The following is a 13345-nucleotide window of genomic DNA, read 5'->3' on the forward strand; positions in this document are numbered from 1 at the left end:
CAGGTAGTTTTTCACATGATAATATTATTTAGAAATAAAGGAATAGAAAATGTGTCTCGAATAAAGAGGATCACATTCCTTCAATAATTCATTTATCTGATAGAATAATGAATTAAATATTGGTTAAAAAAATTGATCACAAACAAATAAAAGAAGTGGACAAAAAATGAAAAAAATAAAATGGAGATGCATTAGAGGATCTCTCCTCTAGAAAAATGCATCATTTCATACTGTTTTTCTCATCGTGTTTTTTGTTGAGTAAATGGAGAAGATCTGAGTCATTAGTTTATTTATGTAATAAAATAATGGATTAAATTCTGGTCAAAATGATGAGAAAGATCAAGAAAATGAACAAATAATGAAGAAGAGAAAGTGGAAAAAGAATTTCCGCACGTTGTTGTTATCCACTTGAAGGAGAAAGGTAAAAAAATAAAATAAAACTATTGTGTATAGTCCTCAATAATTATATACATTCCATAGCTATTCTAGTCCAAGTTTAAATTCTGATGTTGCAGTGTATTTTCCATTGGACATTCAATAAGGGAACCCATCTTTACTTCACTCTATATCTATGTACGAGCTCTGATGTACTTTTTCATGTAACAATGTTATTTGAAGAAAGAAATAAGTACAAAGAAATTAATTTTTTTGTCTACCTCTTATGATTGGACCATATCATGTTAATTAAATTTATATATTAACAACAATCATATAAAAAGATAAAAAATTGAAAATCTCATGTCACATGTCTTATTCTTTGTGATACGATTTTTATATATATTAAACTACTTCTCTCATTTTATTGCCAAATAACTTTGAGATTCAACATTAAATAAATACACCTTTAGACAAATCAGACAATGAATAGAATGGGTATAATTAACGAATGGGTCTGTTTATGTTAAGAAACGATAGGTTGAACTGGTGAAAAGAAATTTCATGATTGTCATGATTTTCTTATTTCATTACTGTATGATTGTCATGGACTTACTTCCAAAACCAGAACCTAGAAGACACAAATTAAGAAAAACGTAATATACAAAGGAATTAATAAGAATTGTGACCTATCGATTATTAATAAATAGATATAATATATATGCACTATCGATATAAATATTTATATACAATTACTAAATTATTTATCACTCATTCGGATTACTTTTTTAAATAGTCAATGATAATTAAATATAAATGATAGATAATACAATAACAATGTATAAAACTTATGTATTGTCAGTATATACATATTTTTCTCTTAATAAATTGCACCCTAAAGAATGAGACTCTCATTTATTAACATTCATCCCTGGTAAGCCTATTGAACTAAGTTGGATTGTTTCCCTAATATTATGTCAAATTTTCATTTCAAATCCAATTAATAAAGAGATATTTTAACATTGAAATCAAAGTGAATGAGGTAAGTGATGCAAAAATTCCTAACCAAGACTTCTATTTGCAGTTAGGTAAGAAAAGAAGGAAGTGAATAATCAGCAGTATATATTGGATCATCGTTAAGGCCTTAAAGGATTGGGAGAGATCTTGTTCCTAAATCTGATTTCCTTTTTCCTTTTTTTCTTGCTTTGGGTTTAGTTGTAAACTTTTATTTACTTTATGCATTTACCATAACATTATTGACAGAATTTAAACTTTTATATAATTTTTCATAAAGGACAAGTAAAATTGTATTGTTGCATTGACTTGAAGGAAGTAGTAATCTTTCCTTTTGATGAGTGTACACTTTATAGAATGTTGATTTCATCCAAATCCATAAAGTGAGTGTCATATTCTTAATTTATAAGATAAGGTAAGATGCTTTCATCAAAGACTTTCTTTTATGGAATACAACTTTCTAAATAGTTATCTCATTTTACATAGCATTTATTTTACTATATTTAATTATTAAAATAAAAATAAGATCACAATAAATGATGTCTCTTTTATATATCAACCAATAAATTTTAAACGTTTTCTTAATTATTAAATCATTATATTTGATACTATTCCTATATTAGCTACCAAAAAACTACTGAAATTAGTAGCGTTGACGCTTCTCACAAAAATATTCAACAACCATTTTTTATGCAGATTATCTTCAACATGGCAACAAAATCTATTATGTCTATGTAAAATCCACTTTATCTGTGTAAAATCCACTTTGCTTAATTTTATGTCTATGTTCTACTCTTCAAAATTTTATAAATGCCAGTGCTACAAGTTTGTCCTAAAGAGAATAAATAAATATTTGCTAGTGGGCTATTTTAGCACTTAATGGGTTGCATCATTCAGATTTCTAAAATTAGAAATTTTCCTTGCTGACGTGGCCTGGTCCCTCACCTTTATACCCACCATGTGGGCTACGATAAGCCCAAATTACTAGCTTCGAGTGGATATAATAACTTACCTTTCACTTCATACTATAAATAATTTGTTCATCTAACATGATCTAAGATTATTTATGTCAATAGAACTTGTAATGGTTCTTATTTCAAGTCTTCACTTGCCTTTTACATTGCTCTATATAACAAATTGCAGCAAAATATTACTAATTGGTAGGGTATATGGGTGCCTTTTGGGAGGTTAGGAATAAAGATGATAAAACGGGCCGCTCGACCCGTTTTACATGTGCTTGTAAATGTCCGCAAAATTTTAAGCAGGTGTGACCATACCTGCATTATCTTATTAGACAAAATGACATATCTTACCCATTTTAAAGTGGGCTAATGGATTTGTGGACATTGATAAGAAATGTGGTCTAAGTCAATGAATTGGAATTTAAATATATTATTACAGCTCACTAAACCTATGTTTAATCTAGGTTATAGATCTAGGTGGCAAGAATGAAAGACATCAAAATACACCAGTTAATTTTGTATTTATAAATTCATTTAAAAGTCGTGTTTAAATAAAAACTCACATATTTAAGTAGTAATTAATCTATATCTTTTAACCTAGTTAACTTAAAGCCTAATTATATGCTCTTACCATTCTATATATTTTGTTATTTGCAGATTTTTTTTTTACTTCTTTCAAAACTATTGTTGTTTTACAATTTCAAGATTTGGTAAAAAAAAATCAATTATGTCATCATCTTTAATAATTATAGTTATCATTTTTATTAATTGATTCTAGTCCTCCTTCTCTCTTCCTAAATAAATATGAATGTTTTGGGTAAAAATACAATATTATTTAATGTTCATAATGTATTAAATAACAAAGGATATGGAATGGATGAGGTTCCTTTAGTCTTCAATTATAAGTCACTTTTGACTAATTGACATAGATTAATAAAATTAGGTAAAAATAATTGTTAGTCTCCAATTTAATAAAAAATAGACCAACATTGCAGAAAAAAGCTTCACTCATATTTTTAATTTTTAAAGCATCTAATTATGTTAGTACCCGTTATATATGTGGGTATCCACTAAAACCTGTAGAAAAACCACAAGCAGATACCTATATGGCTATAAGCTAGTACAGATAAAATAAAATTTCTTATGTGTAGAATGAAAAACGAATAGCTATTATCCATCCTACTGATCATCATCCCTAGTTGAATGCTAATATCATTAAGTATACGAGTGATACATTGTTGTATAGAATATTTATTTATGTATTGATAATACCAAACTTTAGACTAACAGTTACATTGATGAAAAACTAATTTATATAAAAGTTTACTATCTGTTTAATATATTTTTGATAAAACGGAACTATTTATTTGAAAACTTTTTTGAGGGTAAGTGCAGGAGCGGAACTTGATCAGAACAGGTGGGGGCAATTGCCTGCCTGAATTTTATTTTTCAAATATTTAAAAAATATTTTTTTTATTTATTTTTTCAAATATATATTTTTACTTTGTGTAAATTGTGTGGTTCTTATATGCGTAGATGTTGATAATATTATTATGATATCACAAATTGTCTTTGTCAAACTTTGTACTATGTCCTAAAATTCTATATATTTTTATAAATAATTTAATATTAATATCATATTCATTTTTGTGCAAAAATTATAACATGTAGATTTCATTGTGAGTAAGAGAAGATTTATTTGAGATGTCAATTTCAATATTTTATTATTGTTGTTGATCCTATAAGTTTATTGTCGTCACTAAGGAAAAAGTGCATACATATTATTTATTTGATCGAATTATTCATCTTATATTAACTATTCTTATTTATCTACTACATAAAGATTATTTCTATCAATAAAGAAAATAAAATAAAACAATGTAGTAAAGTAGAAGATAATTTTCTTATAGATAATATGTTGACATATATTGAAAAATAAATAGCTGAAAATTTTACATTTAATTTAATCACCTGAGTTGAAGTCTTTAATGAAGAGCAACACTTTAAATGAATATATATTTTACTTTAACGTAGTTATTGTTCTTTATATTTTTTATTACTTAATTAATCTTAATTATAAATTATAATTAAATATTTTTGTCCCTACCAAGATCCACCATTGGGTAAGTGGATGATATCTTTAACCCAAATACAACAATCTTAAATATTACTATTCACTCTTCAATTCCATTAATTAATGATACACGTAAGTATGATAATGTTGATGATATATCTCTTTTACGTGGATCATTATTATCCATAGCTAGTCATTATATTTTGTGAAGTCATACAAATTGTTGGCAAAAGCAATATTTTTTATCTCTTACTAAAAAAAATATTATTAATTTCAAAAACTAGAATGGTAACAAGTAATATTGGGATATTGTTTAAGAGTATTAGATGAGTAAATTTGTATTGAAAAGTAATACGTTTAATATTTTGAAAATTGCTTGACTTTGATTTCAATATTTGACTTACGCATTTTATATTCACTAAATTTAAATAATGTTATCAAGATCTTTATTTACCAAATTCTTTTAAGAAAACTATACCATGAATAATTAAAATAAGACCCATTGTCAAAATTCTAAAACAAACAAGGGCTAGAGAGGTGGATATCTTTTGTCATAAAAAATATAACATTTTATGTACTCATCGATTATAATTGGTTTAAAAAATATTTAATTATTAAAATTTTAATTTAAATATACTTTTTCAACAAATTACAAAAAATAGTATATAAAATGACACACTTTATGAGATAAGATATGTGTTTCCCGATATCTATCATGGAAGAAAAAGCACGTACTCCCAAAATACATTCGTCCTTGAATTCATAATATTTTTGGATTAAGAAAAAAGTTTGTTCTCGAAAAAAGAACTTTCAGTAATATTAGCCGCATCTCCTATTATCCACCATTAAATTCAACGCTGATTCTTGAATTTATAGTTTTTCACCAGATCAGAAGACTGAGTGTGAGAGAGAATAGTCACTGATCTTATCCGATGAGTGTATACTTTATTGGTATTACGGATTTATTTTTTTGGTAAGTAATTAATATATTTTGGTATTTGTAATTATTGTTAAACAATTGTTACTTTCCGATATTGAATTCTCGATCTTGGAGATTTAGTGAGCTTTTATTGTATTTGACCAACACCTTACATATGAGGAGGAATGAAGATCACTTGTCTCTAACTATGTCTCATTTTCTGTCCCAAGCCAATCACATGTGAATAAAATAATATTTTAAAAAATAAAACATGACAAAAAGTAACACTTTGATTAGCTTCATATATGAAAGTGAAACACCGTTCGGAACAAGTAATTTATATATGATGAAGAGTGTATACTATATAAATGATAATGTAATAAACTAAATAAAGTTAGAAGATGCTTACCAAATTGCCAACCCATGATGAAGTGAAAAGGGAATCACATAGCGGAATATTCAAAACAACACTTCGTTTATAGAATTATCAATTATGCTTTACTTGTCAAAATTGACATTTCCTTTATATTTAATCTATAATAAATAATTATTTTACTTTCAAATATGATATATTATTTTAAATGTTAAACTCTTTAGTATATTATCACAATTGAGAAATTAGAATCACACCTAAATTAGTTTCCGTTTTTATTTAAAAGACGACAATATGATAACGTATGGTATAGAAAATACAATTTTATTTAAGCAAATATTTGAATTTGTGTTATATATATACGAAATTATGTTTTGAATTTTAAATATATTTTTAATGTTCTATGTTCCTCTTTAAACAGATAATTATGTATCTGATAAATAAACTAAATCCATATAATGTGATTGATTAAAACTGTAACATTTATTTACGATATAAATACATTGTAAGTATAAACTAAGTCTACAATATTTGACATGTATCCTTAATATCGGCTAATTATAAAATTAGCCTACTATATATATCATCAATGTAAATATTTGTGCAATCAATATATTATCATGAATAAAAATTCTTATTGTAGATCAATCTACTATCCTCAGATTTGTTTTGAGAGCGTAAATTATACATAGTAAATTATCTGTTATTGATTTGTCTTACTATTTTTTGAAGTAGTGTAAATTAATATTGTAATAACCGAGTTGAACATTAAATCGGAAGACGTCTCATATTAGGTTTAATCAGTTTAAAAAGTTAAATCAATCGGTCATACTGGATTTCATATATAACTTATAATTTTTTTGTCTATAAATATATAGTTATATATAAATAAAAATTTATATAATTAATAATCACATATAATTATATTTAAATAATATCTTTTCATTTTTTGAACAAAGTAAACAAAACATTAAAGTAGCGTTCGATTTATTTTAAATTTAAGTGAACTGTCTAGTTCACTTCTCGGGTTATTTCGGTTCAATCAAGTTTAACATGGTCGGACTGGACTTTCTCCGGTTCAAAGTGGCCCAACCCCTATTCGATTAAAACTATAAACCATAGTCATTTTCAAGTCCGATCAACAGTCGAACTGGTCATACCACTAGATTCGGTATTACAACACTAATGTGAATGATGATTAGACATGAATAATAGAAAATGTAGTGACAATATATAAAAATTAGAGTATAATATTTATGCACTATTTGTATAAATATTTATACACAATCAATATATTATCTACTTTCATTTATACTTATAACAAATATAAATTACAGATAATATAATAACAATATATAAATCACATATTATGGGTATATACATTTTCTCTTTGTAGGTGATACCATGTAAACATTTTTTCTCTTTTTTTTTACATGGAAAATAAAATTGCATGGAAGATTCGTTTTTATATGCGACGACCCGAACTAGATATTCCCAATTCATGTTACACCCTACGATCTTCTCTCTTGTTTGGTTTCCAAATTTGTTCCCAATTTTGATTCTGTTTAGATTCCTTATTCTTCTTCTCTTCTCTCTCCACTCTTTCACAAATTCTCTTTCTCTTATATATTATTTCTTCCTTCTCACCCTCTTTCTCTAACACTTTTCTTCTCTCATTCATATTTGCAATAAAACAAACAAAAAGAGTTTGGTTTCAAATCAATGCAATTCTTCGCTGAGAAAATGCACCACCAGAAGATGGAGTTCTGTGACTACATCGAAGCATTGGAAGAAGAAAGAAAAAAAATTCAGGTCTTCAACAAAGAACTCCCTTTGTCCTTGGAGCTTGTCACGCAAGGTAAACAAAACAAACTAGAACATACCAATGCAATTTTTTTTACTTTTTCAGATACCCTTTTGCGATATGAAGTTAAAGTCTATTCCTTTTGCTTCTGGGTACATTGATTTGATGTTTTCTGATGTGGGTTTTAAAGGATTTTTGTTTTTTGTGTGTGTTGAATTTGATGATTCAGCCATTATAGCGTGTAAGCAGCAGTTATCTGGAACGATGGCAGAGTATAATTTGAATGATCAATTGGAGTGTTCTGAGCAGACCTCAACGGAGGAAGGACCAGTTTTTGAGGAGTTCATGCCTATAAAGAAAAGATCTTCCCCTGATTATGATGATGGAGATGATGATGAGGAACAACATTCTCACAAGATTCTAAAGGATAGCACTAAATCAGATTGGCTCAGATCTGTTCAGTTGTGGAATCCTGATCCCCCTTCTACAAATGAGGTAAGAAATAAATTTGTTTTTGAAGAGTTTGTTTTGATTTTATGAAAATAGCTTATGATTTTCTTATAAGCTCTTTTTAGTCTATTTCAATAAGCTGATTTTTATTTATTTATGAAAGCCTGTCCTTTTTAGCTTATTCTGAGAAGCTTTTAAACATGAGTTTTATTAAGATGTTTAACAAAACAAAAGTTGAATTGAATTTGAATTATTGCTTTTGAGTTATCTTATTACATTCTTATCTTTTTATGGGAAAAAATTAGCAAAAGAGATTGTGAATTTGACTCTTGTCTTTGGCTCAGGATGTGCCTAGAAAAGCCTCTATTGAAGTAGTGAAGAGGAATGGTGGTGGTGCTTTTCAGCCATTTCAAAGAGATGAAATTACTAATGGAAAGGCCAATAATGCATCATCAAATGATAAAGCACCCTCTTCTTCTCCACAAATACCAGCAACAAGTTCAACAGGACCAGTTACAGGAGAAAATGTTGATGGAAGTAGCAAAAACGAGGATCAAGGGCAGAAAAAGAAGCGAAGATCCTGGTCACAAGAGTTACATAAACGCTTTTTGCATGCTCTTCAACAACTTGGAGGTGCAGAACGTGAGTATCTTATCATTGACAAGTTTTATTTATGTGTTCCAAATGCAATAATAGTTATGTATATTGATGTTCGAAATTCGGTGTTATGTCGCAGTTGCCACACCAAAACAGATCAGAGATCTAATGAAGGTTGATGGCCTCACAAATGATGAAGTCAAAAGTCATTTACAGGTTTGTATAATATTTGGTCATTTTAATTTCTTGCCCCATTTTATGATCTACTATACTATTTAATCATTTGATGCTTAAATTTAGATAAAGATATCACCATATACTAGAATTCGACTAGTCTTTTATGATGCAGAAGTTTGAGCAATATTCTTAGAGCTTAATGTAGTGTATCATATGGTCTAAACTATTTTCATTTTCGGTTTCGACAGAAATTTCGTCTGCACCACAGAAGACCAAACTCAATTATTCGCAACAATGCTAATTCACAAGCAGCTCCCTTGTTTCTTGTGGGGAACATTTTTGTTCAACCACCAGAATATGCTGCAGTAGCTACCTCATCAGGGGAATTGACCACAGATACTGCACCGACCGGAATTTATGCACCTGTGGCTTCACATCCTCCAGCTTCCACACACACATCAGAAGCTTCAATTAAGAAGCTACAGGTTAAGCAATTAGAGTTATCTGAACATTCAAATTCAGAAGGAAGGGCTAATCATGGTGAAGGGGCTGGTAATTCAAACTCTCCTGACTCGTCATCCTCTACACATACCACCACAACTTCACCAGGCTATTAATTTTGAAGATTATGTATAAAAAAAACAAGTTTTGTAACCAAATTGTAGTAGAAATTTCTCTACTCCTATGTCATGTTATTCCCTTTTGATTTTTCATTTTTATTGTCCTTACATCATGTTGTCTGAGATATAAATCATAGAAGTGAAAGGTACATAAAGTAACAGTATTGATGCTAAATAAGTCACCCCTTTTTGCTGGCTACACCATTTTATTATTTCCTTAGTTTTGAATTTGGAAGCATGTTCATTGTCCCTTAATATTTTATTAGTTTAATAACATCAATTTTGATAATCATTCCAATAAGGGTAACAGTTAAGAAATACTGATTAAATATTTTCATTGTGTATCATATAATATTTTGGTGAAAACCATTATGGCAAATTACTTCAAAATTCTAACTATATCTATGGTATATACCATGCTGACTCAGACATAACTCATGATCACATTTATAATACAAAACCATGCTTATAATTTGGACTTTGGTGAAGGGGTGGTCCAACAAATACACTGTCTTTGGTGAGTGTGATGGAGTTAATAGGATACTAGTGGTTTGTGATTTTGAAGGATAGAATTTGAGAATATCCCTCAGAATATGCATTGAACACAATGTCCACATTCAGTTTCATGTTTGACATCATATATTAGGACAAAGAAGCTGCAGATATGTATCAATTCTGAAAATAACTTGAGCTATGGTCAATTACAATATTGCTGGCAACATGACTTTAAAATGCTAAAAGAAGACTATGTGAAACATGTTATATTTGTGTGATGTGACCAAATATCAATTATTAAAATCTAAAAGGCTCTGTACAGAATTATAAGAGTGTGTACAACAAAATAAGTTCCTAGGTAACAAAATATGTTGGATTGGTTTGGATTAATTGCCCAAATCTAACTGAGTCTACAAAAGGTACTACTAAGGCCATATATGGTAGGTGTTAGTGTTGGACCAGACTGAGACTGGGGGAAGTCTCTAACCACATGAGAGTTTCATTGTTATCAGGATATGAGAAGAATGGAGAGTCACAAGTAAGATGTTCCATCTTGAACCTAAACCTTAAGACAGTTGTTTTATGGACTTTTTCCACTTATAAACTTTTTCACTTCCTCCGTATCTATTGTGTGATATAAACTTGAATAAATCCAATAGTTAGCCGATATTGTTGAACAAAAACGTATGTTTTATTTAGTATATGTGCTAAGCAAAAAGTAAAGAAATACAACAGGTCTATGAGGTTGACAAATAAAATAGTGTAATTAATATTGGGATCTTCTTAACATATGAAAATTTATTAGTTATATATTCAAGTATTGACTTAGATAAAAAAATAATGAGATTGATCCTGCAATAATAAAAAACTTTATTCCAAGTATATTATATAATTATATATAAGAGACCATATTTTATATCCCATTTACGTGTCATGGTTTGTAACTGGTTAGAAAAATACTTAATAATTAAATTTTAAAATTAGATATTTTTTCAATCAATTGTAAACCATGAAGTGACACAAATGTGAAACAGAAAATGTACTTTCATCTACTAGAAATATAATTAGTCTTGTTAAATCGACTGAAGACATATATGATATATTTTATCGTAAAGATCTAAATTCTTATAAAAACGTCCTATAATCTAGTTTGCCCTGGGTGAACCAACAAATTGTTTGCTTTCCCTCCTTTAGTACACTAACTTTGTTTATAAAATGGTCTAGTTCACAATTTCATTCGTAAGAAACAATCATATTCTAGCCAAAATATTTATATTATACCAGGCTCCCAGTACATATTTTCTCAATATACAAGACTAGAGCCTGAGTTTTGTTCGAGGGAAAAACAACAATAAATTGATGTATCACTTGAACGAATGAGTCATATGTACAAGTTGTGTTAATAAAATAAACGCAAAGCTTTATATATGAAAAAAAATCAATAAAGCAAATTTCTTTCATGGTCAAATTTATGTGAAAACTCAAGTTAATAACACTGTTAAGTAATGAAATATGGTTCTTATACAAATGTGTTAAAGTTAGTGTTTTTTGTGAATATATTTTAAGACATTTGTTACCATCTAGAATCATACGTAATGAAATGTAAAGGCAACACAATTACACACAAATGGTTCAAACTTTGATCAGTCAATCTCTCTCTCTCTGATTATGTTCTATGTTCAGTATGGTTAAATTAAGATTATAAAGTATGTCTTTTTTTGGTAGAATTATAAATTATGTCTAGGATCATAATATTACGCGATTCCAGTAATTTTTATAATTTCTTTTCATTCACAATTATGGTCACATCCACGATACTATTTTATAATTACAAGCAAATACTATAAATATATAAAATAGTTTAAATACAATTTTGACTAGAAAAAATTAATAATTTAAGTTACTTGCTATATATTCGATTTCTTAAAGTTTCATGTGCATCCCATGAATTACACGCGTGCAATACATACGTTGACACTCAATAATATTCCCTCTTATCAATTACTTAATTCTTTAATGTCAATATCTAGCATTTATGATTTAACAAAGTGAGATTATATCTCAAAACGTGATCTTGAAGTTTCACCAACAATATATTCTTATGTAGGGATAAAGAAGGACCATCTCCATTAATGGAGAAATAAATGTCACAAAATAATACACAAAATATGATATGTAATAATATTTTTATTCTTTTGTTTATCATAGACATTTTTGTTACTGAAAATATAAGTAAAAACAATTACTTACATTTCCATTAATAGAGATATCATTATTCAGTGATGAACCCTTTACATATAAGCCTTGTCATAGAGTGAACGAACTACAACTCTAATTGGTTACTAGAGGTTGTTCTTATTGGTCAATGATAAAGGTCAGTTTTCATGTTAATTGAAATTAATACCCAGTGTTTTAACGCAGTAGATTCATACTGACTGAGAATTTATCAAACAAGTTAGCTAGATTCATTTTACAATGCCATACGCATCAAGTGTCATTTTTAAAAAAGATGAAATTAATGTTTGGTATATTTTTATTGCTCTTTTAGTTTTGAGAGGTTCCTTAATTAACGGATTTAAACTTTGACAAATTACCTAGGCTGTGATAAGTAGATTCGAATCTCGACTATGCAAAAATTTATTGTTTTTAATTAAGTGTACGTCAAATTTAATTTGATTTATCCTCGTATTTACCTCGATGGATGCATATATAATAAAGTAAAATATATAAGAGAATATGCAAATTATCACCATAAAAAATAAAAAAATGGAGTAAGTTACACTGATTCCTCATGAATTTTAGTCAAATTATATAAATTATTCATCATTTTTTTATATTTATACAAACCTCTCCTAATTTTTATATTTTCATTCCACTAATCACCTCTGTATAAGAAATAAATGTAATCTTTTAAACAAAAAATGTGATAAACGCAATTAAGTTAAACAAAACATGATATATTGTGAAGACAAGTCCAAATAATATATAAGTCAATATTTCTTTATTATTTTTGGTTCGTTACACTATATTATAAGAACAATTTAAACAATTTTTCTTTAGAGATGTTAGTGCATTTTGTAACAAAAAATAATAAAGATACATTGATTTGTATACTATTTAGATATATCATGTTTTGTTTAACTTAATTACATTTATCACGTTTTTTGTTTAAAAGATTACACTTACTTCTTATGCAGAAGTGGTCAATGTAATGAAAGTATAAAAACTATGAAATGTTTGTGTAGGTGTAAAAAAGTAAGGGATAATTTGTATAATTTTCTTAAAACTCAGGATATCGATGTAATTTATTCCACAAAATATTAACAAAAACATTGGACAAAAGCTGCAGATGATGGACCCTTCTGCAAATAATTTATTGCCTGCATATATAGGTAGCTCTATCTAGGAAGAGAGAAAACAAAGCAATAATAATTTACATTTCCATCAATCACCAATAATAGAGTATGGTCCACATTCGAATATTC

The 13345-nt window shown here is 27.9% G+C and overlaps 1 protein-coding gene across 2 annotated transcripts; it reads left to right on the forward strand.

Annotated features, from left to right (window-relative positions):
* LOC109357220 (myb family transcription factor EFM-like) lies at window positions 7188-9555 on the forward strand. 2 transcript variants are annotated; one of them, XM_019601014.1, is made up of 6 exons: window positions 7189-7575; window positions 7751-8016; window positions 8316-8613; window positions 8708-8784; window positions 8994-9203; window positions 9264-9555. In XM_019601014.1, exons 1-6 carry the CDS (start codon window positions 7440-7442, stop codon window positions 9360-9362), a joined length of 1086 nt encoding a protein of 361 aa, XP_019456559.1. In that variant the 5' UTR covers window positions 7189-7439; the 3' UTR covers window positions 9363-9555. The 2 variants fall into 2 exon arrangements, with proteins under 2 accessions (XP_019456558.1, XP_019456559.1); XM_019601013.1 differs by having other exon boundaries at window positions 7188-7575; window positions 8994-9555.

The sequence above is a fragment of the Lupinus angustifolius genome, chromosome LG09 (assembly GCF_001865875.1).
Source record: "Lupinus angustifolius cultivar Tanjil chromosome LG09, LupAngTanjil_v1.0, whole genome shotgun sequence".
In the NCBI taxonomy this organism is placed as follows: domain Eukaryota; kingdom Viridiplantae; phylum Streptophyta; class Magnoliopsida; order Fabales; family Fabaceae; genus Lupinus; species Lupinus angustifolius.

Coding starts and splice junctions, on each gene's coding strand:
- LOC109357220 (XM_019601013.1), top strand. CDS start 7,440: ATGCAATTCTTCGCTGAGAAAATGCACCACCAGAAGATGGAGTTCTGT. Junction 7,576..7,750: donor CTTGGAGCTTGTCACGCAAG/GTAAACAAAACA, acceptor TTGATGATTCAG/CCATTATAGCGTGTAAGCAG. Junction 8,017..8,315: donor ATCCCCCTTCTACAAATGAG/GTAAGAAATAAA, acceptor TCTTTGGCTCAG/GATGTGCCTAGAAAAGCCTC.